Source organism: Prionailurus viverrinus, chromosome D3 (assembly GCF_022837055.1).
Source record: "Prionailurus viverrinus isolate Anna chromosome D3, UM_Priviv_1.0, whole genome shotgun sequence".
NCBI classification, from domain to species: domain Eukaryota; kingdom Metazoa; phylum Chordata; class Mammalia; order Carnivora; family Felidae; genus Prionailurus; species Prionailurus viverrinus.
In genome coordinates this window covers 37,890,313-37,917,378 of record NC_062572.1, presented here as the reverse complement: position 1 = coordinate 37,917,378, position 27,066 = coordinate 37,890,313, and the positions used below count along the sequence as shown (strand labels likewise).

Here is a 27,066-nt window from a genome sequence, read left to right as displayed (position 1 = left end):
AAATTCCAGGTAAATCGATGGTTAGGGAAACAGAATGAAACCTGGAAATTTAATCAAGATTTCAAGACACCCAATTGGATTCCCTGGTGAGGATGCATATGACATAAGCCGTTGTCTACGCACAAAGCCTTATTTCTTAAGGTTAAATACTGATTTCCTTATCTTAGTTGTCCTCTGGGAATCTTAGTACCTTCATGACCATTCTTCTATATTAAAGTAGCACCGAAACCTGAAGTGAACAGACAACATCAACTAGGATCTCTCTTTTCTGCTGAGGAAAAAATACAGGTAACTTTGGAATCTATCATCCTTTGTCGCTTTCTAATTCTGCTATTTTTTATCTTCAGCCCCTTATTCAATCAACTAACAAAGACCCATGGAGTACCCCGGTGGGGGCCCCAAAGAAGATGCAAAGAAGAAAAACACAATCTTTGCCCTGAAGGAGTCGTCATCTTTTGAGGAAACAAAACATCATGTCATAGTTCTACTGTAGTGAGCTCAAGCTCTCAAACCCAATAAAATATGGGATATTCACCTCCTGTCAAAATTTGTTATTCAAAACCATTCATTCATTCATTCATTCATTCACTCACTCAACAAAATTGAAGTACTTTCCTGGGTAGCTACTCAGTGACTATGGCTGACCCACTTAGATTAGTGCCATGTTAAATTTGGGGCGTCTCTGCTCTCAGAGCAGAGCTGTGGCAGGAAGGGGTTGGCTCTCCACCTCCTGTTCTCTTTGACATGAATTTTCACAGTATATCTTCCTCCTCTCTGAGGTGACACCATTCTGCCCTCTTAGTAGGGTTTGTAGTGGTGTGGCAAGGAGAAAAGGCAAGGAGAAAACTCTGCTTATTGGGAGTATAAAGAATATCATCCCTCTAACCTTGCCAAATGAATGAAGGATTTTGAAGGAAACAAACAACGTGCTACGTAAAAAGATAAGAGGAGAGACCTGTATTTATTGGGGTGGTTAGAGAATTGTTTTCCACAGAGAAGGCGGTAACTGGAACCTGAAGGCTCAGGTAAAACCAACCATATAAAAGTATGGTTCCCGGGCAGAAAGAACCATAAAATAATTCTGAAGGAATAGTATAAATCATGTCCTTGAAGTTGTTAATTAGGATAAATGTGCAGGTGGGGCATGAGCTGGGACTTTTGGGTGGTATTAGGGGTCAGTCCACTCAACAACCATTCCCAAACATTCTACCCTGCCTTCCTCCACCAGAGAGCCTGGAAAACTCAAAGCTAAAATTCCCAGCCACCATGGAAGTGAGGGCTGGCCATATAACACCATTTTTACTGACAGGCTATAGGAGGAAGTCATTTAGGGGGCCCGCCCTTCCCAAATAAAATCCAAAAGTTCACAAGAAGAAGTCATCTGATCTGGCGCCTTTCCTTTCTTTCTGCCTGGAATGCAGAGGGGGCCACTTATGTTTTGCAAGGCTGAGAATGAGCAGTAAAGACAGGAGGAATCTGGGTCCTCGATGGCATGGTGATGTGGCTGTACCACCGGAGCTGTCTACCCCCATGTGAGAAACTATACAATGGCAACTTATTTTATTAGCATTTTCTAAGAGGTTGACTTGAATTTATAGTTAATCCTCTTAAGAGCTTAAAAAAGTGAGCACCATTGTTATTCCAGCTTTCAGATGAGCACACTGAACCACAGAAAGGTTGAAAAATGTACCCAAGATACTCAGTGAGTGCAGAAGTTGGACTTGACCTCAGGCAGTGTGCTACTCAAACCTCTACCTTTAGCCATTGTTCTATATGCCAGTGTTGGCTGGGTTCTCTGTTACCTACCGATGATTGCAATCCTGACTCTATTATCTTTGAGGAAGAGATGACACTTAGACGGAAGCTTTTAGATCATCGTATAAACAAAGATGGGTACAGCAGCCAAAGAATGGCAAGTTAGACAACAGTTTGATGATGAATTTATTTATTTATTTATTTATTTTCGATAATGAATTTATGGTAGGAAAAGAGCCACAGATGAAGATGGAAATGCAACAGAGTGGTCAGGAAAAGGACCTCAGGAAATCAGAATATTTGCCTACAAATCGCAGCACTGCCAGTTAGTAGCTGAACAACCATGGTCTACTCGTATTGTCTTATCTGCATGAGATCTAAGTCATTCTATGTTTAAAAAAATTTTTTTTAAACATTTTTTATTTATTTTTGAGAGACAGAGACCGAGTGCCAGCAGGGATGGGGTAGAGCTCGAGGGAGACACAGAATCTGAAGCAGCTTCAGGCTCTGAGCTATTTTTAGCACCGAGCCCAACGTGGGCTTGAACTCATAAACCTCGAGATCATGACCTGAGCAGAAGTTGGATGGATGTTTAACAGACTGAGCCACTCAGGTGCCCCTAAGTCATTCTGTTAAAAAAAAAAAATTTTTTTTAAATATTTATTTTTGAGAGAGAGACAGAGTGAGCAGGGGAGGAGCAGAGAGAGAGGGAGACAGAGAATCTGAAGCAGGCTCCAGGCTCTGAGCTGTCAGCACCGAGCCAGTCACGAACTGAAGAGCTCAAAGTCACGAAGTCCAAGATCATGACCTGAGCTGAGGTTGGACGCTCAACTGACTGAGCCACCCAGGCACCCCTAATCATTCCATTTCTAATGCTCAGCTTCCTCATCTCCACAACGGGCATAACAAACATACATGTGTTTCAGAGTTTCGATGCCCTGGCAAAATACTTTTTTCATAGTAAGCCTCTAGTAAATGTTAGCCCCCAAATCACACTGAAATAAGTTTGAATGTTTTCCTCTAAGGCTTGTCTCAACTTGACAGTAATGACGGTCTAGAAATCTTCAATTCAAATGCAACATTTGGAAACTTTAAAATATCTAAGATGAAGAGAAAGAAAAGATGATCTTTTCTTTGATGTTCGCAGTGAAATGTTTTTTTCATATTCTACGGGAAACTCAGCCTTGTTACAGATCACAGGGCCTAGGACTCCATTGTTGCAATAATTTAATCTGAGGTAGGACTGACAACGTAGCGTAACATTTCTTAATAGTATTAGTCAAGCAGAGCTTTAAGGAACATACCTATTGACTTCAAAGGATTTGTTTTAAAGAAAGCGAAATAAAAAGGAAATAAGAATCCACGGGGACAGGACACAGGACCATGATTGCCACCCCGAGTTTTGGAAAATCTCACTAACCTCCAAACTGTGTTCTGAGAAAAACAGTTGTTTTATACAAAGGCACAAGAACTAATATAACACATTAGTTCAAAGCCTCTGGGGGAAAAAAAAGAGGGACACAAAGTCACTCTCTCCTTTAACGAACCCCCACGTGGAAAGTAGCTGCTGCGGGTGAGCTGGTGCCTGTGCCTTTGAACTGACCGTGATTCAGAGAGCAAAGTGTCATTTCACGCTCTCCGAGTGAGCTAGCAGACCTCTGAAACTTCTCAGCTCCGAGAAGAGATTACAGAAAGCATTTTCTTCCAGTACTTCTTGACTTACACATAAGAAGTAGAGTGACTGTCGAGTGACCCCCAGGGGACTTCGATGAAATCTTTGCAGATCAGTTTCCTTCTTTCTTTGTCTGTTTCCATATCTAAGGAACCAGCCTGACAACCACCCCTGATGTGTGGGTGAGAGGGTGGTTACTGTGTTTGTAATGTTGTCTGTGCCGCCGGTCTGTAGAGCCCAGCTACCAGACAGGAAAAAGCCAGCGGCTGGCTCCCTTGTCCCGGAGGGAGGGGCAGGGCTGACAGGCTATTCTGGTCAGAGGAGTGCTTCGTGGGCAGACAGTTGTCTCCCCTCAAGCAGGATGCAGGACCGGAAGGAAAGGGTACCGCATGACCTGTTTCCCCAGAGTGTGCCTCAGGGTAAAGTAGCCCTAGTGTCCTGCCCGCACAGGGCAGGAAAGTCGCCCTGAGCTGTGTCCCACACCGTATACAAAACAACCCGCAGAGGCCACAGAGACCAGACTGTCCCAGGGATTCTCCAGCGGGCCCCTTCCTGTATCTGCTATTCCTGGGACCTCCAGGTTGGCCCTGGCTGTAAAAATGCTATCTTCTAGGGGCGCCTGGGTGGCTCAGTCGGTTGAGCGGCCGACTTCGGCTCAGGTCATGATCTCACGGTCCGTGAGTTCAAGCCCCGCGTCGGGCTCTGTGCTGACAGCTCGGAGCCTGGAGCCTGTTTCGGATTCTGTGTCTCCCTCTCTCTGACCCTCCCCCGTTCATGCTCTGTCTCTCTCTGTCTCAAAAATAAATAAACGTTAAAAAAAAATGCTATCTTCTAGAACACTGAGACGGCCATGGAGGGCCCACCTCTCTACGCATGACAAAGGAGGGAGGAGTTTGTCGAGAACATCAACCTGCCGACCTCTTTGACATAAAATAGTGAAAAGGTAAACGTTCCAATCAGAAATAGGTTAAAAAAAAATATGACTTATTTGCAAATCGTGAACTTTTGGCTTCGGGTGGTAAAACAGAGTAGAAGGGCTACCAACGAGACTTGAAGCCCAGTCACGGAGGGCCCCGTTTATAAAGGATGTTTGTGCACACTGACATTCACTCCCTTACAGTGCAGTAGGGTAGTCAGGACAGAAACTGTTCTCATTTTGTGGATAAGCACACAGGAAGGGCCTGCCATGATACACGGAGTAGTTTTATTGCACATAGTCAGCTCTTGGATCTATCAGCTAGGAAGCTCAAAGAAGACTCTGATAAGCAGGGACAGGAATATCTGTTGAAGGTCTTCCCAGCTAACTGGTCTCTGGGCCTGGTTAGATGCTTCTACCCTATCTCCACCTGCACAGAACCCCAGCATAGAACTCCCTGCCTACTAGACTCTCTTTAGTATTTGATATTAAAAGTCAGTGGTTATTAACAACATCTTATACGTCACTAATAAGGCGGCAGGACTGTATTAAACACTTCACATTATTATACCATTGAATTCTTATAACTCTGCGAAATGGGCACAATTATTACCTTCATTTTACCGATAAGGAAGCGGAAACACAGAGAGGTTAAATGACTTGCTCAATGTCACACAGACTAACAGTGTGAGGGTTAAGATTTTTAAAAAGAATATGCAAATGTACTGCCCCAGTATCAACATTTCAGGAGGTTAATTTATATTCCGAGGGTATTGTGGGCAAAGCAAAGAATGAAAACCTATTACTTCTCCCCTTTTAATTAGGCCATGAGAAGGAATTCCTGGGGCATCTAAAAATTCATCCCAGTGATTTAAGCCTTTATACAAAAGTGGCTTTGAACTATGCTTGGATGAGCTTTGCCTTTTGTCAGTGACAGGTTCTGACCTCAGGTGGGATATAAACAGCTACAAAAAAGGGCACCTGCCCTTGTTCTTTTTTCTTCTGTTCAGGTGAGAACAGGGCTTCACTGGTGAAAGTTTAAATGACCTGGTTTCTTCTGACCCCTGCGAAAAACTAATGATTTTCATCCTATTCTCTCCAGTTTCGGGTACAGCAGCACCCCCCCACCCCCGGCCCCTTATCTTCTGGGAATGGGAATACCTTCCAAGAACCCCCAGTGCATGCCTGAAGCCACAGTTGGTCCTGAACCCTACGTATGCCATGTTTTTTTTTTTTTCCCTGTGTATACATACCTATGTTAAAAATTCCATTTATAGGGGTGCCTGGGTGGTTCAGCCAGTTGGGCTTCTGACTCTTGGTTTCAGCTCAGGTCATGATCTCACGGTTTTGTGGGTTCGAGCCCCACGTCAGGCTGTGTGCTGGCAGCATGGAGCCTTTGGATTCTCTCCTCTCTCTGCTCCTGCCTTGCTCATGCTGTCACTGTGTCTCTCAGAATAAGTAAATAGACTTCAAAAAATTTTAAAAATCCATTTATAAATTAGGCATAGTGAGAGATTAACAACAAAACCCAATAATAGCAGGGAACAACTATAACAATATACTGTCATAAAAGTTATGTGAATGTGGTCTCTTTCTGAAAGTATCTTTTTAAAAAATATTTTTAATGTTTATTTATTTTTGAGAGAGAGAGAGAAAGAGAGAGTGCACAAGTGAGGGAGGGACAGAGGGAAAGGGAGACACAGAATCTGAAGCAGGCTCCAGGCTCTGAGCCGTCAGCATAGAGCCCGACATGGGGCTCCAACTCACAGACTGTGAAATCATGACCTAAGCTGAAGTGGGACGCTTAACCGACTGAGCCACCCAGGCGCCCCTCTCAAAATGCCTTATGGTGCCACCCTTCTTGTGATGCTGTGAGATGAGAAAATGCCTGCGTGACGGAATGAAGTGAGGAAAGGGCATGGGAATGTGGTGCAGTGTTAGGCTGCTACTGACCATCTGACCATATGTCAGAAGAAGGATCATCTGCTTCTGCTGGGGCCGTGGGGGGGGGGGGTTTGACCGCGACAACTGGAATGATGGAGAGAAACCAGGGATAAGGGGGGACTTCTTTTTTTTTTTTTTAATTTTTTTTTTTTAACGTTTATTTTTGAGACAGGGAGAGACAGCATGAACGGGGGAGGGTCAGAGAGAGAGGGAGACACAGAATCTGAAACAGGCCCCAGGCTCTGAGCTGTCAGCACAGAGCCTGATGCGGGGCTTGAACTCACAGAGCTCGAGATCATGACCTGAGCTGAAGTCGGACGCTCAACCGACTGAGCCACCCAGGCGCCCCTAAGGGGGGACTTCTGTATATACATTCATAAGTGAGCACACCTGCGAAGTGAAGTCCCGGGTGAAAAGTTGTGTCTGCTCCTCTCCCGTCTGAAAAGAAGTAGAGTGTGTGCAGCACAGGGCTCTGCAATGTGATGCTCACTTCAAGCCTTGTTTAACCAGAGATCAATGCAATAAGTGATCAGGGTCAGTGCCTCCGAGTTCACACAGAGCTTTCACATGTAATACCATTTCTAGGAGCCAGGAGACAGAAAATAATTTAAATTAAAATCACGCAGGTGGGCCTCCATGAAAGTGGACTCCAAATTCTGAGCTGCTTTCTCCTTCTCTGAGTCCCTCTCTTCCACCTTCCTTCCCTCCGTCCATTCTTCCTCCCTCCCTTCTTCCATCCCTCCCTCTTTCCTTCCTTTCATTTTTTTTTTCAAGGACATGCTATCTTTGATCAATGAAAGAGAACACAGCACACCATTGTGGAAACCTATACAAGCATGCTTATTTACATTTCCTATTATTTCAAAATACTTTCATAATCTAAATGCATCTCTAAAAATGGGAATTAATCATTGTAGTAAAGCCCACAAATGAGAATATGAGTAATAGAAACAATGTCAGTCTTCTCCTTTTCTGTGAGGTCTGATAGCCCCAATTAAGTGACCCTGGGGAGTATTTAAATGATTCTGTCCAGGATTTTTGGCCAGTGTGGCCACTTTGGATGGATTAGGAACTTTCTGCATGTGGTTGACCTCCAAATTCAGCATAACATTTCAGATAGGTAGGCATGAGTTGGGACCAGATAAGTTTTCTTTTTTTAAATATACATCTTGACTTTGGTGCGTTTGGACACGTCTCATGTTATCGCTGCTAAAGACATCATCTGTATAAGGATGGTTGGCCGTTCTCCCTGCAGACCCGGCAAAGTGAGCTCCTGCCCCGGGATGTGTACCTCACAGGGCCCTGAGTATCACAACGTATACAAATGAATTTATTAAGGGACACATGGTCACCTCGGTCACTAGGGATCTGGTGCTCAGTGCTGAGAGAACATAAAACAAAACCCTAAACATGCAATCTCAAAATGAACTTCTGTTCAGATCCCAGAAAAACTTCACAACTGTGTCCCAGGCCTTGAAACAGCACTGTGAAGGTTTTTGGTGTGCCCTAACGTGGCAGATGGACATTCCTAGTGGTGGAGACATTTAGTTAAAAGTCAAATTAATTCCAAATCAAGTCCTTTCTTTCAGATAGCAAGTATATTCGTCTAAAATAATGAGTAGCATTTCCAGGGAGTGCCAACCATCAATTTTCTTGCTTCTTCTCATGTTCTAATCCACGGTTCTGGAAAGACTCACACATTAGCATAGTATTTGCAAATAGTTGAACATGGTGATTGAGGAACGTGTCGCAAAACTAAATAGTATCGCTATTAAAATGGTAGATATGTAGTTATAACATATGTGAAACATGATACTGATTCTTTACATTGACAAATGGGGGATGTTGAATGCTAGAATTGCCACAAGTTTTCCATTTTAGTAAGAAATTTAATAAGGTATAATTGCATTTTTAAATATGAAGTAAAAATTTTAAGCTTTTTCTGATAAATTTTTATTTAAATATCAGCATTCTGATCGGCTTCTGTAGTTTGTATTTTAATTCTCATAACTTTGAGCCATTTGGAAGAAAAGAACTTTCAACAATTACATGACAGTAATTTTATTTTTCTGATTTGGAAATTTTAATTTACACTTTTGATGAAAATATATACTCAAATTTTGTATAATTCAAATACACTAATCTTTTAGCATTGTTGTCTAATAGGCCTTTCTGTGAATGAAAATGTTCTATAGCGGTGCTATCCAATTCAGTGGCCACTAGCCATATGTGGCCACTGAGCACTTGTGTCACTGAAGAACAAAACTGAGATGTGGCTAGGTTCTACATACAGAACAGCATAGTATCAGATCATTGCTGACACTGGAACACAACTTATGTGACAATCCTTTTGTTTGTTTTTTAATGTTTATTTATTTTTTAAAGAGAGAGAGAGAGAGAGTACAAGTAGGGGAAAGACAGAGAGAGAGGGGGAGACACAGAATTCGAAGCAGGCTCCAGGCTCCAAGCTGTCAGCACAGAGCCCGACACCGGGCTTGAACTCACGGGCTGCGAGATCATGACCTGAGCCTAAGTGGGACACTTATCCAACTGAGCCACCCAAGTGCCCCTGTGACAATCTTGATTATAGCAACATATTAGTGATTTTACTAAAATAAAGGGGAAAATCAATTTTATAAGGTAAATATATAATAATGTATGAATCACCTATGCTTTTACCACTTATCCAATCACCAGAAAATCTAGATATACACAATGACATATTTAGATGTCTTTGATAATCATTTTGCTGACTTTTGTCATATAAAAACTATAGATTTTCTTATCTTTCAATACTGTTGTTGAATTTGTCAGGATAGGAAGATACGACATATATATAATTACGTGCTAGCTAGATTAATAGCTTTGCAATATTTAGTATGATGTGTCTCCATTTATACTTTTGCTCCAAGCCCAGGAATATTAGGGGCTGGCTTGAAAGCCCTAACTCTAGACCAGCCGTTCTGCAAATGTCACTACTGTCCCCAGAGAGCTGTGAGTATCCTGTGGCTTGACTAAAATAAAAAATCTCTCCTGCTGAAAAAAGTGAAAGCAAATGTCCCACTGGGAGGATTCCTACAGCATCCCTTCCTCGGGGAAAATCTAATCCATTCATTTCCAACAGAGGCCTTCTATTTGGGCTCAAAGTTGCTTTGGCGGGTTACCTATCCCTAAGAGGGAGCAAATAACCTGTTGTCAAGAATTGGAAAGGGAAGGAGCGGCTGGTGTAAAACCCCTGTCAGCTGTTTGCCATGTGGATTGCAGGCTAATAAGGATAGAATCAGAGTATCATTGTGATGTTTAGGAAACAGACATAATGGAACTTCACTGACCCTCCCACTAAGCTTTAAGGAACGGGAAGAAGGGACAGGGTGTCCTCAGGTTACCAGGGTAGAAGCAGCTGGAATCTCTGCAGGGTTTTCTCTCTTCTGGTACAAGGAAAAGTTGTAAGTGCAGCTGCCTTCCAATCCACCACCAAGCCATCTTCCACATTTCTTGCCCCTTGGGGGTGTTCCACTCTGAGGCTGTTCCACACTTTCCTCCTGAGGTCTCCAGGCGGTTGAGGCCCACTTGCCCACAGTAGTACCCTGCTCATTAATACACTGGCATTGGCTTATTTTACTTTATTTTTCCCTCTTGTCTCACTTTCCAATTCCTTTTGGACTGCTTCCTGGGATGAGTTTCCCAGTAGGTACCACTTGTATGTACATCCTTACCTCCAAGGTCTGTTTCTGGGGGAGCCCAGCCTAAGGAAGGACAACCTCCAGCATGCACCAGAGTGCCTGGCATACAGTGTGGCCTTAATAGATATTTGCAGAAAGAATTAACATAGTTTGCAAATGAAATCCTACACGAATATTAACTTCACCCACTTTAAAGAAGTTACTCAGAAGGAAAGCAACTAGATCAGCTTTTACCTCCTTATTTGGAAGCTCCACGTATCTACTAGCAGAAAAGTTCCGTTGGAAAGCACATTACCATTCAAAACCGGCAAATTTGGGCTCCCTCACATGCACACATGACCTCAATAAACAGAAAGCCCAGGTTGCAGACTGGGCCATCCTCACTTGCTGATCCTCTGAGGTATGCGACTCCCTTCTTTGATACTTCACCGTTCATTTTGCAATAAAGATAAGGCTCAACAAGTGCCTATTCGTGAGAGGTAGCAAGATGATGTGAAGTCACATTAAGAAGTAAATGATTAACACAGAGCCTTTTAAAGAGCACTCCTGATAAGGATCCACTAAGTGGAGTTCCTGAAGAAAGGGGAGTTTTGGGTTGGGATACCAAAAGCAAAAGTCCTCTCCTCCCTAAATCTGCCCCGAAGAGGTCCTTGACTGTCGATGGGGTCCATGGGAGGTCAAGTGGACGTCTGCATGGGGTCGATGTACTTTTGGGGCCTTTATAAACACGCACCAGGTGGAAGCAGCGCAGGGGCGCTCCGAGGCGCACCTGCCTCATGGGTTTGCCTTTTTGCCAGTGTCATTGCCCTTGCTAGAACACCGCGTTACTTTTAGTTACTTTGGTTTCTAATGCAACCTCGTCCCAAGCCCCTTTACTGCGTTTACTTAGCAAGGAGTGGCGTCTCCAGCTGCTTGGTGCTGCTGGCTCAGCGTGCTTGTTCTGAGGGAGATACAAGAACCACATTCCCCCCGCCCCCCTTGGTAATGTTACAAAGCGAACCTCTTGACTGAAAAACCGAAAGCTTTGGGATTGATAAAATAGTCATCCCAGGCACAAAATGGTGAGTGAAATATTCCAAGACATGGTGTGATTAATTTACCCACGCCTCCTCCTCACCCGTTCCCAAACACTCTGCACCTCCATCAGAAACCACGGGTTATGTCCAAAGCCTCGTTTCGGCGAGACCCCCGCCTTCGGTGCATCGCCCGCGGCTCGCTCCGGCCCACGCGGGGCTGCCTAGCGGCTGCGGGGGCTCCGGGTACGGGCGCGCGTGTCCCGCGAGGCGGGCCGGGCTGGCTGGCGCGCGGCAGGCTCGCGGCGCTCGCGGCTCCCGCTCCGCGCCCAGAGCCCGCCAACTTCCCTCCGTCCGCGGCCCTTCGGAGCCTCCCGGATCTGCCGGCTCGCTCGTCTCCCCCCCCCCCCCCCCCCCCCCCGCGGCGGCCGGGAGCGCGGGCCCTGCGACGCCGGGGCGCAGCCGGCCCCGTTCGGCAACACTGCTGCCGTCCGGCCCCGGGCGGCGGGGACGGAGCTTGCCTCGCCGCGCCCGCGGGGCCGCAGGCCGCTAGTCCCGCCCGCCGCTCGCACAAACTACTAGCGGCTCACGACCCGGGACAAACTTCTGGCTGAGGCGCAACCCTCGCACAGTCGGTCACCCTTCCGGAAGCCAGGCACAGAGCACAAGACGCGGCTGGGGAGAGGAGGGAGAGAGAGAGAGGGTGGAAACAGTGTCGTCGCTCCTCTCCGCGCGGGTGACGCTGCACCGGCGGCGGCGGCGGCCGCCCCCAGCCGAGCTCCCTCCCGGAGGCGCCGCGGCCGCCGAGCGCAGGGGCGCGGGCCGGCGGGGCTGGGCGCTCACGCCCTCTAGCGGGCCGCGGCGGCGCCGGGCGGCCGTGACGTGGGCGCTCCCTTCAGCCGGCCTGCGGGGTACCGCCAGTCAGTCGGGGAGCAAGAGCCCCGCGCGGAGCCGGCGCGGGCTCGGCCATCCGCGCACCGCCGCCCCCGGCGCTGGGCTCGTGGCTGGCGGCGGAGAGGGGGCGGGCAGGACGCACGCGCCCACCGCCACGGCCGCGGCCGGCGCCTCAGGTCCCGAGCAGGGGAAGCGGAGCGGCGGCGGGTGCAGGCGCCGGAACGGAGGGCGGATTTTGGCTCCGCGGGCGCGCCCTCCGCTCCCTCTCGCAGCCGCGCTGGACGCCGAGTGGGGCAGGCGGCGGCGGAGGAGGACCCAGGACCCCGACCCCCGGAGCCGCTAGAGTTCGGACTTCTGCAACTGTTGTCACTTCGGGGCTCCGGCTCTGTTTTTGGCTGTTTACCTTTCTCTTCTGGCTGCCTGGAAACCCAAGCTCCCGTCCGCCCTCCGCCCTCGCGCGCCCACCCAGCGCCGCCTGGGAGCGGCCCGGCGCACACTCGGCAACATGAGGAGACTTGGGACTTGCCTGGCGACTTTGGCCGGACTTTTGCTAACTGCGGCAGGGGAGACATTTTCAGGTAAGCGGGACCGTTTGTGCCGCCGCCGGGGACGCGCGGGCCGGAGCGGGGGCCCGGGACGCCGGCAGCTCCCGGCGGGGAGAGCCCGAGGCGGGCGGCGGGTCCGGGTTGGGGGCGCGGTGGGCAGACACAGCTGCTGCCCGTTAGCCGGCGCTGGGCGAGGGGCCGGCGGGGATCGCAGGCATCGGCGATTCGGACGGCCGGAGAGAGCGTGCCCCGAGCACTAGCCTCGAAGCGGGGACCCCCTCCTCGCCCTCACCCCTCCGGGGCCTGGGCTCGTGCTCTGGCGAACCGCTGCCACTGCGAGTCCCTGGCCGGCTCGTAAAAGAACAGCAGAAAACTTTGCTTGAAGTTCGGCGCTGCAGCCCGGGGCCGCCGGGCGTGGGCGCTGCGCGATCCCTACGACCCGGAGCAGCGGCCGGGCCTGATTGCCGGTCCCCGGCTGCGCCCGTGGCGATCGTCCAGACCCGGTAGCAGCTCCGGTGGCGACCGCCCGGTGCCCTGCGGTCCCTGCTGCCGCCCCCCAAGCCCCTCTCGGCCGGTGACCCCTGGCTCATCCAGGCGGTTGCGCAGCAGCTCCGGAGAGCCTAGGCGGGCGTTCCTCGTCGGTCCCAGCGGGAGGACCCGGCAGCCCGGGAGGGAGAGGCCAGGATCCCAGGCCCCGGGCCAACGCGGCCTTGCGCCCTCAGGGCCCCATCTACCCGCCTTCGGCCCCCAGCGGAGCGCTGAGGCCAGTGGCAACTTGTTAACCCAGCCGCGCCGCCGAGGGTCCCAGGTGGGAAGGAAAGGGACTGTGCGTGTAAGTGTGTGTGTGAGTGTGCACGCGCGTGGGTCTCCTAGCGCGGCCGGGGGCGTGCAGAGCCGGGAGGGGCCCCCGCGGAGAGGACCTGTAGACTCCAGGCGTGTGTGCGTGTGTGTGGGGGGGTGTGGGGGGAGGGGTGGTCAGGCGTGGGGCCCAACGCCGCGCAGTGTTAGGGGGTTTATCTCTAGGTTGCCATCAATACCTGGAGCACACACGTGGGTGGATGGGCCAGACTCGTGCACATTTGCACACTTTCTCATGTGTATTAGTTTCATTAAGGTCCACGTACAATGGTGGCGCTGGGCTTCTTGTTTTTAGTTAAATAAAAACCCCGCTATTTGAGCGTAAACTTGGGTTGCATAATAGGTTTGTATCATTATTAGGGAGGAATGAATAAGTTGGACCTTTTAAAAGAATTTTTGGTGAAGGAGCTTTTCACTGACAGTAAAACGCGTATTCTAACCATCGGAGAGGTTTGGCTGTCTAGTCTGTGGAAACGTACAGTTTTACTTTTTTTGGAGTCCTGGGTTCACAGAGGCACAGACGCCTGTGTCCCATGTGTTGCTGAGCTACAGGACCCTTGACCACAGTTGGCCGGAGAGATGAGAATGAGATCGTGGTTGGCAGATTGCTCTGTGCTGTGAAATCCAAACTGTCAACTTCAATAAAGAAGTACCCTTTCCCTAAGTTTAATATTTCCTTAACTGTCTAGTAATTGCACGTGCTCCAGAGGGCTTAAAATGATACACTGCTGTCTGATATAAAATTGATGCAGATTTTGGCCTTATTAGCGAATTATGGAGTTAGACTCACCAGTTTTAGAGCCTTGTAACTCATTAGTGTTAGAAGCCAAATATGAGGGCCTTAGTGATGGTTTTCTCCTTATTAAGATTCATAAGTCCCTGCCTGGGATTTGTTAAAAGTTAAGCCTGTCGAATAGCGTTTGGGTGGATTTTTAAGTTGTGTGCAAGGGGATGGAAACAAATATTTATGTAGCTTATTTCAAGCCTCACTCATTCATCATTAAAAAAGGACTTCAGCATTAGATAGTACTGGCCTGTGTCCTTGTTAAGGCTGATTTAAACTGGTCAAACCCCAAGAAACTGTGACTAAAATTTAGCCATATTTTTTTTTCAGAGGAAATAATATCATTCTGTTTGTGGGTGTGCTTACCTTTTGTTTGGAAAGCCAGAGTTATTCTAGTGTGTTAATGGCTAAAGGGGAAAGGAAGGGCAATATCCGAGAGACTGCTTGGAAATGTTGAAATTCTAAATATTTGAAGTTGGTAAATTTTGTGTGTGCGGCGATCAGGTATGTTGCCATGCATTATGGTTTTTTCTCTCCACTTTGCATATTAGGTAGTATAGGCATGAGGCACTTAATGCTTTGGAAAAGTGAGTTTCTTTGTGTATGCTGGGAAAGTTATGAGCGACAATGATTCTTATTTCTTTTTAGGATTCTTCTGGAAATTGTAATAATTGGCTGCTTTTTTCCCCTGACACACCTTATGTGATAATCAGTTTTAGAGGTAGAGGAGATAGATTGTAAGCTCCTTGAAGGCAAAGTCAGTATTTTTTTCCTTCTTGGTTCCCCATAAAACCCTTAACATGAAGCCTTAGATCTAACAGGCAATCACAATTTTTAGACTAGAACACTAATGTGAACGCTGACCATTTGCAAATAGTCGCTTTGTATCTGAATTAACTGACACAGAAGGGAGGGAGAGGAATGATTGTAGGAAGTTAGACTTGACTGACATTTCTCTGCCTTTGAAATGAGTATTTTCCAGAAGGGGTTCTCCTTAGCTCACCCAATGGCTTAAATGACGAGATTTTGTGTGAATGGTGGCGGGTTTTTTGTGTGACTAAGATTTATACACACGGGACGTTGCTCTTCCCTTTCTGCAGTGCTCATAATCTCATGTCCTCTTCAGGAAGGACTGGAATTTATATATTTATTAATTAATCATTTCTAGAGGCGGACTATAGGAAATTTGGAGTCCAGAGATCAGAAATAGAATGCTAAACTTACTGGAAGAAAAAAAGAATTCAGTGTGTGGTTCATGTGGGCTTTATGTACTATAAACATGCCATTTAAAAAATGGTTTTCCATCTTTACAATTTCTAATTTGTTAATATTCTTGGAATTTCTAATGCCAGTATTCTTGTTGGAGGCTCACTTTCCTGCCTTCTAGGCTTTTAATGGTCATTAAAAATAACTTGTTGGGGCGCCTGGGTGGCTCAGTTGGTTAAGCGTCCGACTTCGGCCTGGGTCATTCGGCCTGGGTCATGATCTCACAGTTTGTGAGATCGAGCCCTGCATCAGGCTCTGTGCTGACAGCTTGGAGCCTGGAGCCTGCTTTGGATTCTGTGTCTCTCTCTCTCTCTCTCTCTCTCTCTCTCTCTCTCTGCACCTCCCAGCTCATGCTTGCACTGTCTCTGTCAAAAATAAATAAACTTAAAAAAAAAAAAAAACTATTGTAAAAAGGAACACAAGTCAGCCTCAAGAAAGTTAAGTCATTTTACTTTTGTTTGAAATTCTCCTTTTTCATGTGAGAAGCCAAATAGCTGGCAGGTCATTCTTCTTTGACCCAATTTCTTAAAAGCCGAATTGTAATATATTTAATACAACAGAGTATTTAGTTTTACATTATAATGGGACTGGTGTGTTAAGTTCTCTTAAAACTCTGGTTTGCAGAGATAGAAATACAAGCAGATCTGGCCCTTTGTTTCTACCACAGTGTTTGGAATAAATTAAACCTTACCATATCCTTGTGAATTTGGGACTCTTGTGGAAAAGTTTGTTTTAAAAATACTCTTTAAAGGCTATTTGTGGGAAAAACAGCCGACATCTGAATAAAAAGTCTATAGTTTAGTCGGCAGTCCTGTACCAATGTTTCATTTCTTAGTTTTGGACTTCGGTGAGGGTTATGTCAGATGTAAACATTAGGAGAGGCAGGTGAAGCGTTGTACTTGGAAGCTGTACTATCTTTTGCAGCTTTCTTGTAAGTCTAAGCTTATTTTAAAATACAAAATATTAAGGTACACTTTATAAAGAGTGGGAGTAGATTTGTTGAGCATTGTGACTTATTTTTCTTTTTCAGGTAACTATAGTCATGACACTTTATATTTTTATGGTGCTTTAACTAGATTGATAATTCACGTGATGGAAATACTTCAAATTTAGATCAGTGAGCATGAAAGAAATATGCGTAGAAAATTACTATAACATTTTTAGTGTTACGTGTATGTAAAGAAGTATTTACTGCTTGAGCATAATAAATTGTGCCGATCTGGAAAATTACAGGTTTTAGTCTTTCATGTTTCCAACGGGTTATTATACAGTTTTTCAGAAGTGAAGTTACTTACATATCATGATGTATGGGTAAGTATGTATATAGCTTGAGTATAGTTCCTTAATGGACAAATAATCCAATTTGTGTCTTCAGATTATATAAACACTGGATGAAAGAAGCAAAGCCTTTACTTTTGGCAAAAGTTGGTTTTAGAATTTAAATATTTCTGTGGCAATTCTGTAAAAGTTGATGGCTTATTCAAAATTTTCCATGATGGTTCCATAACAATTTTAGTAACATTCCAAGAACCGATAGGCTGTATGTGTCTGTTTTGGTAGAGGAATCGTGTTTTGGATTCAGTATTGTTTCCTTTCAGTTTTCATTTCAGGTTTTATCAAGTTTTCTAGAATGAGCATGTATTATCTGAATCTCCTAAGACTTAGCTTTCAGCGAGGGGTCAGGCACGTTGATAAGTAGTTACATATTTATTCAGCAGTATAACATTTTTCTTGAGGGTGGTGTCTACAATCCCAGGCTTTTTACTTTAATTTTGAGCTTCTTGGCTTTGAAGACCAACTTTCCCACCAACTTTCTTACAGTTTCGTCTCTCAGTTGCTTATTATCTCCACGAACGTAACACATTAATAAGCTCATTTTGTAAGTGAGCAAAGGTTTCATTACTAATGGGTTTCAGACTCAGTAGTGAAACATTTAAAAAGATCCAAAATAATAGAAGCCTCCCATCATAAGAGGGTGCAGCTTCTCGGGTTCCTAAAATCTTGCTGTGGTTTCCAGTGTAGTGGCCAGAAAGCCCGAGCTTCTTCTGTGGCTCTGAAAAACCCAACAGAGAAAAGTAAGTAGGGGCTGGTGTTGGGCGGGGAGCAGGAAAGCGTTAGTCACCAACCTTGGGAGTCTGTAGTGCCCCCGCCATTGGGTAGAAGTGTGTAAGAGACAAATGAAAGAAGAAAACGGGCGTGAGAAGAAAAGTGTTGTGTGCTCAGGCATCAGTGACATTAGTTCTGGAGGTCCTAGCAGAGGAGGGTCGCTGCCCTTACACCCTCCTTGCTCTTAAGGATGGAACTTGTGGAAAGGAAAGGAAAGGTAATCAAAAGAGTGACAGGTAGGTCGTTCTTACATCCTGCACCTCAGCAGCTTTAGGTGGCCTTGGGGAGGGCCTGGGGGTATTGAGCCAAGTGTTGATGGCAAGCCGAGTTTAAATCTGCACTTCTTAAAACTTGGTGTGCCCCAGGAGCACCTGCGGTGGCCCTTCTCAGTGTTAATTTCTAGGGCTGAGCTATGGCGATTGTAAGGTGGAAGGTTCATGGAAGGTCTCACAGCATCTCACCACGTAATCCTGGTTTGTGGCCACGTTTTGGGACATGTTGATCTAAAAAAGCAGTTCTTAAAGTGCTGTCCTTGGACCAGCAGCGTGAGAGCATCCCTTTGGAACTTGTGAAACATGCCCGACTCTTGGCCCCACCCAGACCTGCTGAATCTGAAACCGGAGGAGGGTTTCAGGCTGCTGTCTGTGTTGCAGGAAGCCTTTGAGAGCGTTCAGATGCTTGTAAGAACTACTTTTCCCGAAGAGCCAGGATCCTCCTTTTGCAACGTCAGCCTACCTTGACAAGAGTTGAAAGAGAACCATGGGTAAAAATAGAAGTCACGTTCATGCACTTATTGGCCTCCTGATGAACACAGCCAAAATTATGAACAGGCTGACGTGACTGCGCTATGATTCTCAGCCTCTTAGGTGAAACCGCCAGTGTGACATTTCAAATGATAGTCTTATCAGGGGAAGATCTTGGAGCCAGCCGGTTGTTAAAACTTAAATGAAAAAGTTTTCTGTAATTTTACTTACCCCAACATAAAGTTTTAATTAAAACTTGTGGTAATGATTAGCCACTGGAAATTTTTCTGGGTGGATATTGTGTATAGAAGGTATTTGTTGGTTTGTTGTAATAAGTGCACAGCCCAGTGTGTCTGTAAAATAATGCCTTTCGTTCAAGTAAATATTGAGCACTTCCTGTTTGTAAAGCCCCTTGACAGGGGAGCATTGGGAGGGGTGGTAGTGGGCAAAGATAAGAAACATACAGTTATGATGCTTTGTCCATTTATGAGAAGTTTCCAAACCCACTGAAATAGAATAGAAACAGTTCTGTCTTTGGAGAGCACTGGAAATTAATGTACGTGAAATCTGGAGTTTCAATGTGGAAATCAAAGGAAACTGTGCCTTTGGAAATGAACTCAACTTCCAGATAGAAAAAGGGTTTTCATTACCCTTCTCTTCAGGGTACCGCCAGTGCACATCCGAAAATAGAGCTGATTTCTGTTTTCCGCAAAAGACAGACATCGCCGTCTCTGTCATTTAACACCCCAGGTAACTAAAAGCGCTCGGCACGTTACTTAACAGATTTATCTTGACAATGTTGTCACCAGACTTTCCGAGAATCAAGGTGCCGAGTGCTCCCCACAAGGCGGGCTGGCCTCCTGCTTCCTGCTCCTCCTGCTTGTGATCCGGAGCTGATCACTAGGTGTAGCTACATCCTTAGACCCACCTGCCTGAGCCGGGAGAGGCCCAGCCTTACCCACCTGAGGCTTCCTGCTCTCATTTACTTACAGCTGAAGGAAGGATGCTGTTTAGTGCATCTTCCTCTGCCTGTCCGCACGTCTTACTCTTTTCTGTAAGCTTAAACTCTTTCACGGAAGTTTTGGTTCCAGTAGTTGTAATCTTTAGTTTGTTGTGGTGCAGCCCTCACCCAAAGGCAACTTTAAACTGGTCTGTGATCTTCTTTCTCGTTTGTGTCTTTTGCTGTATCATATGTTGCTGCTATTCTATATATAGCAGCGGGGCTAGAGGAAGTAGTGTATGTCTGCCAAGTAAGAGTTCATCTTCACCTGTGGCTGTGCTCCATCAGGCCTTTGAGCAGTAGCCCAGAAAGAGGCAGTGGTGGGGGGGGGGGTGTAGAGCCAGGGGCAGGTGTGTATCATCGGTGGGAAGTGGCTGTGGGCTGTTGCTTACTTAGCCTGCGAGAGATTACTTCTGTGGCATTGCGGTTTAGGTTTATAGTTGGGGAAGTCCTTACAGTTTGCACTGGAAATCTGATCCAGTTAATTTTCCTGCTTACAACGCGGAAGACTAATGAGTCATTAAACACTTTTTATATGAAGCGCAAGTGTTGGAAGCAAGAGGAAGGCGGAGGATAGGATGGAAGGCAGGGTCACTCACTTTATATCTGGGGCTGATGGGGGGGGCTGTGACCTCGAAGGCCAGAGAGCAGTGATTGCAGCATGTGAGGGAGAAGATGAATGAGAGCACAGTTGTCAGGGACTTGTCAGAACAGATGAGTTTTTGGCATCTCCCTTGGAGGAAAAGGCCACCGTTTAACAGAATGATTTATTTCAAAATGCAACAGCCTAAGCAGAAGCAAAGCATTTACTTTTTATGGGCGGCAAAGCATAAAAGCTTATAGAGCATCAGTTTGTTTTCAGATGGGTGAATATTCATTTTGATCTCTTTCCTAGTCAATATGCAGAAAGCAGATTTATTGCACTGAAGGAGGAGAATGTGTTTTAGTTTGCATCACCATGGAAGGCAGAGACCCCATTCCTTCTCCCCAGCTTCTAGCTGTGGAATCCAAGCAGGTTCACAGGAAGGCTGCTGACAGCAGGTGACAGGGAACTGGACCACACCCAATTGGCAGTCGGTGTTCCATGGATCCTGTTAGATCTCTTTTCTCAGTTGGAGTGTCTTGAGCTACTTTAAATCATGTCCCAACCACATGCTTGAGATGAACTCATTGTACATTCTCTGGATACAAAATTATAAAGTAGCCTAAAGCATTACCTTTAAAATAAATTATACTGATAATATATAAAATAAAAATCAAATCACTGAGCAATGTTTAGCATGTATTAATGTGTATCAATCACTTAATATATTTGTGGAATGAATATGGAAATGAATTAAATTCTCTTGGGGAAGAAAAATATAAAATGACTTATACTTACTACATGTTTTTTTTTTTTTTCCCCTATCAAGTTTAGCTTTTTTGAGCATCTGGCATAACTTTAATAATAGGCCCAGGCTATGGATTTTGTGTTTGGTACCCTTAGCAATTTATAGGCATGTAGATAGTATTTAGTTACTAAGTTTAGAGGAGAAAGTGTTACTTTTTGTTACCTGAACATATGAAAGTTAAACTGTAATTTTATCATGTATAATATAAATGTATTAATCAGGTACTGTTCTACAGCAGAAGTTTGCTAAAAATGGAATTTATCATATGGTAGGTTTATCGTGACTCTAGGAGGATTTGATTTTAGTCACTGGTAAATTAAAAGAACCGTGGTCTCACCAGTAAGAAGGTTCCATAACAGGGTGTCATGTATATTATCTCTGCTGGTTTTATTTCTGGTACCGAATGAAATTAATTATACTTAGAGCCCACTTTCGCACATTAACATCCAGCTCATCCTCAGTAGAGCCGGCATGCTCTGGTTCCTTTTTCATTCGGTATGGTATACACTCAGGTGATGAAACTTCATAAAACGAGGTCACCTTGACAACAGTCTCATAAACTGTGTTCTCTGCTTCCTTGACTTTTGAAATCTAGACCACTGAATATGGTGTGAGATCTCCACAATTATCCACTGGCATTATGGCCTGTGTGTGTGTTATGGGAGTTCTTGCCCTATTTTCTCAGTCAGTTACCATTTTCGTCCTATTTGCCTGGGTTTTCAGGGAGCCCCTCCTTGTCTTCCAGCAGGGGGTCACTGTGCAAGCATGTCCTGTGTTGCTGACCCTCAGAAGGTTTGGAGTGGGGGGGTGTGGGGGGCCTGCCTGGCCGTGGAGGGCCTTTGACAGCTGGAGGATGTTGAGGCTTTGACGTCAGCTATGGGTTCCTTGGGATTTGGAAAGAAGGGCAGTTCTCCCTCCCCCCCGGCCCGACAGATCAGGTGTTCCTGATTTTGGAACAAGGCTTCTGAATTGCCTTGTGGCCTTGGGTATGCTGTTGAATTTTTCTGAGTCTTAGTTTTCTTTCTGGAAAAGTACCTTGCAGGATTATCATAAAGACTAACCAATGCCATGACATTAGGAGGGCTCTTGAGGTGACAGGGTTGTGTCTGTTTAGTCATGAGGAAGAGAGGAGATTGGTCAGTTTTGCAACGTCCATGTCCATTGTGGGTTTAACCATGTGAACCCACTGTTCTTGTAAGTCAGAAACGGTCGACTATTGACAGTTTCATATAGTTCAAACTAATAGGTTCCCTTTCTGGGTCCAAGGGGTTGATAGTGGTCATACCTGGAAGCTGTAAAAGTGACATGTATGTCAGTGTGGTTATACACATACATATGTTATAAATACTTGGCCAATATTGTGTTTTAAAAGGGAAAAAAAGCTGAAAGTAGCAAAGTGATCACCTCGAATTGGAACCATGCAAAGCCAACACTACTCAATAGCATGGAAGGTGGTACTCCACCTGTGTTCAAGTCACATGAGGCTCCTAGACTCATATTCCTGGCCCCACAGACCCACTGAGTCAGAATCTGTGGAACGGGGCCACAGAAACTGGTGGAGAAACATCTCAGATAATCTTGATGCTTGTAAAAGTCGAAAGACTACTAGTAAGAAAACAGCAGTGGCTCACAGACCATGCCCTTTGGAGAACTTTTCACATCTTCTCCAGTTAGTGTTAAGAAGTCATCTAAAGATCATCACATGGATTTTTAGACCAAATTATCAATTGACTGAAGAGTATTTCTTTTATGAAGCAGAGGCTTTCTGGTGTCAGAAGAAAACATGAATTATGAAACAAGGCATTTTATAGAAACTTGGCTGTTTTGTACCCTTCTTTCAACTTGGTGACCTCTAGTAAATGTGCTGTCAGTCTGGAATTTTTAGGATATAATAAAAGAATAAAGACATTTCAGGGTAATCAGAACACAGTGACTTTACATCTTCAGATTTGCAGCTCTGAGCCGCATTTTGAGATGACTCACTCATAGAAGAGAATGAGACAAGATGGCATTGGGAATAATATTTTCCAGCACTTATTCCTTTATATCATGTTCATTGAAACATGGACACTGTAGAATAATTGGTCTTAGGGGCCCCATAAGGGGGCCAAAAGCTTGGCATTTTGATTGTAGTAGTTCCTAAAAGACTCACAAACCTCAAAATGGGAATACCAGTCTGCTAAAGGCACTTGAAATTTCTACCAGCTCATCATTTTGACCAAGGAAGAAAGGTGCTTGTTGAAATGTCATGTCTGGGAGAGGTGGCTCATTAAGTCATCTTAATATGACATCCCCAACTAGCTGTCACCTTGATAAGTTGACATCCTTAGATGTCAGATTTCTTACTCGTTAAATGAAGACATTCGATTCAAGGATCTATAAGGTCTCTCCAATCACTTAGACTATGAGGATTGTCATCTTAGTTCACATTAATTTGTCAGATAGCATGGTGTTAAAAGAGTGAGACCTGGATCAATGGGGTATTTTTGGTAGATGAGGATGGGAGAAATGTCTAGAACATTGGGTCCAATCTAAAAGAGTACCTGATACAGCATGAAGTTGCTTGTTAGAAGGAAGTTGGAGGAATGTCTGAATGATTTTAGATGCTTCCCACATTTGCTGTAGCTGCCTCTGCACAAATGAAGCTCATTCTTTTCCTCCATGCAGAGAATGTATTTGCCATTCATAGGTGCCATCAAAGGCTTTGCTGCAAGCAGACTGAAGTCTGTGATTTTCTACTTAAATTGTGGCAACAGATATAAGCCTCATTTCGGGGGCTTGGAATTGATAGTAATAAGTGATAGTCGTGTATTGAGCACTAATTATGTGCTAGGTACCGTGTCGAGAGAATATGATATTTTCAAACCCATTGCTGCACAGTAGCTAATAAAAGCTTGGCTGAGAGCAGGGATGAGAGCTTTGGGAGGTAAAGCCGTCTCCGTTTCTAACAGAGCGGGTCATCTGGGCATAGGGTATGTGCACCATACATCCTCCCTCCCCATACACACAGGTGCAGAGTGGCCTTTTCCTGATTTACGCTTTGATTTGATGCTACCCATCTGTAGCGAGGTGTGCTCTATGCAAAAGTGTTTCTGATGGAGTGTCGTTTCAACATGTTCTGATGTTTCAGGACATGCTGTGGAATCTTTATAATGGCCTTCTGGGGAGATTTCCTCCTGGGTCTTAGTTCCAGGAAAAGGTGTGACTCTTCTGTGCACTTAGTTTCTTCTTGTGGACATAGAATTGTATAACCCATCAAGTTTTCCTGTTTATGTTGGCTGTTAGAAAGCCAGATTCAAATGTGTGTTCTGTGATGGTAAGGACATTTTTGAATGGGAAAACCTCAGTTAAAGCTGGCCTTCTTCGGGGCGCCTGGGTGGCTCGGTCGGTTGAGTGTCCGACTTCGGCTCGGGTCATGATCTCACGGTCCGTGGGTTCGAGCCCCGCGTCGGGCTCTGTGCTGACAGCTCGGGGCCTGGAGCCTGTTTCGGATTCTGTGTCTCCCTCTCTCTCTGCCCCTCCCCTGTTCATGCTCTGTCTCTCTCTGTCTCAAAAGTAAATAAACGTTAAAAAAAAAAAAAGCCGGCCTTCATCAAACGGGGAATTTGTTGGCCCTCGTGACAGAGAAGGCTGTGTGAAGGCTCAACACAGCCATTGGGGTTCTGAGCCTTGTTCTGTAAACATCTTTCCTCTTTATGTGGTGTTTCTAAGGGGTTATAGGCTGAATCCTCCAGCTCTAAGCCTAGTGGGAAGAGAGATTCTGTACCCCCAAAGTACAGACCACTTCTGCTAGTGGGCTCACTGAGTCAGCTCATATCACCTGTTTCCACTTTAACCTCATGCTCTGCTTGACCTGCCCACTGGACCAGGCATGTGGCCAACTCACATGGATCACTTAGACCAAGAGTGAGGAAATGGAAGTTTCTCCATGGAGAAATGGGTTCTGTGACCAGTTGAAGAGAGTGGATGCTGGGTGGGCAAAAAGCAGTAAAATGCCCAGAGTGACATTCTGTGCAATAGAACCTTGTATCCGATTTCTTTTTCTGACCTGATACTTAATCTCCTGTTCACTTTTCTTACTTCATTCTAATGTATCTTGCTGTATTTTATGTGCCATTATAAATGCACTAAATCTTTGGAACTAAGTGATGGTAACAAAGTAAATGAGTTCCTAATCTTAACATCAGGGTCAGTTCAAATGCAGCTTTGGTGTGTGTGCATTTCTTTTACTTCCTAGTGACACCATAGAACACATTCAAAGCTCACTCACTGAAGAACACAGGTAGGAAGATGGTAGGGGTGGTTATTATAGCCCAGTGTAGTACTTCTCCAACTTATTTTTTAAAGCATCAGAATATTCCCATTAAGCAAAATTTTACATAGGTGGAAAAGCATAACAATATTTTGGTTACACAAAATTTTATATGAGAAGATTAAAACAAAAGATTCCCCAACTTGGGAAGCAAGGTATAAAGGGTGGTTATTGCTGTGTAACAAAGCTCCCCAAAACTTGGTAGCTTAAAGCAACAAGTTTTCTGTTTTTTTTTTTTTTTTTTTTTTTCTGTTTTTTATGTTTTATGGGGGGAAAGTCTGGTGGACTAAACTGGGATTGGTATACTTTATGTAAATGTCTTTACTTAGGTGACCTTGGCTGGGCTCTCTTGCTGTTTTGGGGTTGGTTGACTGTAGGCTGCTGTAGGGTAGCCTTGGCTGAAGCAACTGCCCTCTCCTCCTTTATTTTCCAGCATGCAGAGTTTCCAAAGAGAGTGGAAATGTGCCAAGGCCTTTTGGCTTATGCTTGGGAAGGGCACGTTGTCCATTTTACCTTGTTCTTCTGGTCAAAGCCAGGCCAGCCTAGAGCAAGGGTCGGGAAATAGACCTCAATCGTTGGTGTATGGGGCTGCAGGACCACATTGTAAATAGGGTGGATACAAGGAGAGGTGGAGAATTAGGCCCCACATAGGGTCTGCCAGGCCCCAGTGCCTGTGCTTTGAGATGCCTCTGCTTTGTAGAGCATAGTTGGGAAATCACTGGCAGCATGAGAAAAAAGGAATTTAAGACTGAAAGATCTGTATTCAGGGTCCACCCTGACACTGTCATCTGAAAGGGAAGCTGTTTAATCCCAGTGAACTCAGTTCCTTGTCTGTAATTAGGGTCATTCAGTGGCATTCTGATTCATAGGTTTGCCTCTAAGATCAAATATGATAATGGGCTGTATAAAAAGAAACTTTTACAAACTGTTGTACCTCGGGGTATTCTGAAGGTGATCATAGACCAATTAAGCCTGAGTTCTCATCCTGGCTGTGTCATTTACCAGTTGTGAAAGTCACAGTGCCTCTCGGAGCCAGTTTCTTTATCTGTAAAGAGGGGATGACATCTGCCTCCTTGGTCATCCTTTGGAAAACATAGTGCCTGGTCTGTAAAGAGCTGTTGTCATTGTCCTTAGAGCCCTAGGACCACAGAATAACCTTCAGTCATTGTCTTGTGTGTTTCCTTTCTGTCTGCAAACCCCAAAGGGTGTGGTTCCCCCACCTCCAGGTTTTCTTCCATTTGTAATCCAACTCATAAAGCAGCTATTTCCTCTGGCTTCCCAAGGGCCAGGGCAAAGAAAATAGGAACATCGCATGCCACCTACGTGTGGGTCCTTTACATGTTATTTGCTACCAAAGCAGTCCTCTAAGGTGCAAATGGTGGCACTGTCATACTGCGGTTTATGGAACTGCGGCCCTAACATGTGTTAAGGTGTAGCCCAGACGGTGGATACAGCACTGTGGACCCCAAAGGGCTCCATTCCTCCAGTGCCTCTTAAGACCAAACCTTGTGCTCTTCTCCTCGCCTGCTGGGCCCAAAGCACGTGGCATAATTTCCAAGTGTGCTTAACCTGTTTGGTACAGTTTCTCATTTTGATCTTAAAAACAATTGTGAAGTTGGCTTAGCTTGCAGTGCACTGTGGCTATTTTTCAGCCCTCTGAAATAGTAAATTAGAAGAAAAAGTACTTGGCTCCTAAGTAACTGGAATGAAACCAATTGATTAGAGACACTATCCATATTTTTCAACAGCAGAGGAGGGCAGAATGTTGTCTTCTCTGGGGTTTCAAATCCTCTGAATTATGTTTTTATAATTTTTTTTGTGTTTTGTGGGGAGGAGTGTTAAATCCTTTGTAAATCTCTCATCTGTGTGTGTTAGCAGTCTCAGGGGCAAAGTGCCACTAAGGTCAGCGACAATTTATTTTTAGACCTTTCCCTGCAAGTGGAGGTGGGCCGGCCTTTGGAGATTGATGTTAATTACTTTCTGTGGAACAAATTGCATTTTCTTTTGAGGTTGGACAAAGACAAAAGAAGCAAGTAGATCCATATTTGAAGGACCTTTTTTTTTTAATCTGAGAGAGACAGAATGTGAGTGCGGCGGGGGCAGAGAGAGAGGGAGAGAGAGAGAGAATCCCAAGCAGGCTCTGCACTATCAGCACAGAGCCCGATGAGGGGCTCAAACTCAGGA

General features: G+C 45.4%; 1 protein-coding gene and 1 long non-coding RNA gene across 7 annotated transcripts in view; both read left to right on the top strand.

Moving 5' to 3' along the window:
* Positions 1-547, top strand: part of LOC125149512 (uncharacterized) — a 73,436-nt gene extending 72,889 nt beyond the window's left edge. For both annotated transcript variants that reach the window (XR_007145951.1, XR_007145950.1), the window contains one exon: positions 348-547. This is a non-coding gene — a long non-coding RNA (uncharacterized LOC125149512). The remainder of the gene's footprint in view (positions 1-347) is intronic.
* Positions 548-11,895: 11,348 nt separating this feature from the next.
* The window catches only part of PTPRM (protein tyrosine phosphatase receptor type M), a 797,090-nt gene continuing 781,919 nt past the window's right edge, over positions 11,896-27,066 (top strand). For 3 of the 5 annotated variants that reach the window (XM_047827574.1, XM_047827573.1, XM_047827572.1), the window contains exon 1: positions 11,897-12,455. In XM_047827574.1, coding sequence (XP_047683530.1) covers positions 12,383-12,455 — 73 coding nt within the window. In that variant the 5' untranslated portion in view covers positions 11,897-12,382. Of the gene's footprint in view, positions 12,456-13,207; positions 13,231-27,066 lie in introns of those variants that run through there. The other 2 variants (XM_047827576.1, XM_047827575.1) reach the window with 2 other exon arrangements.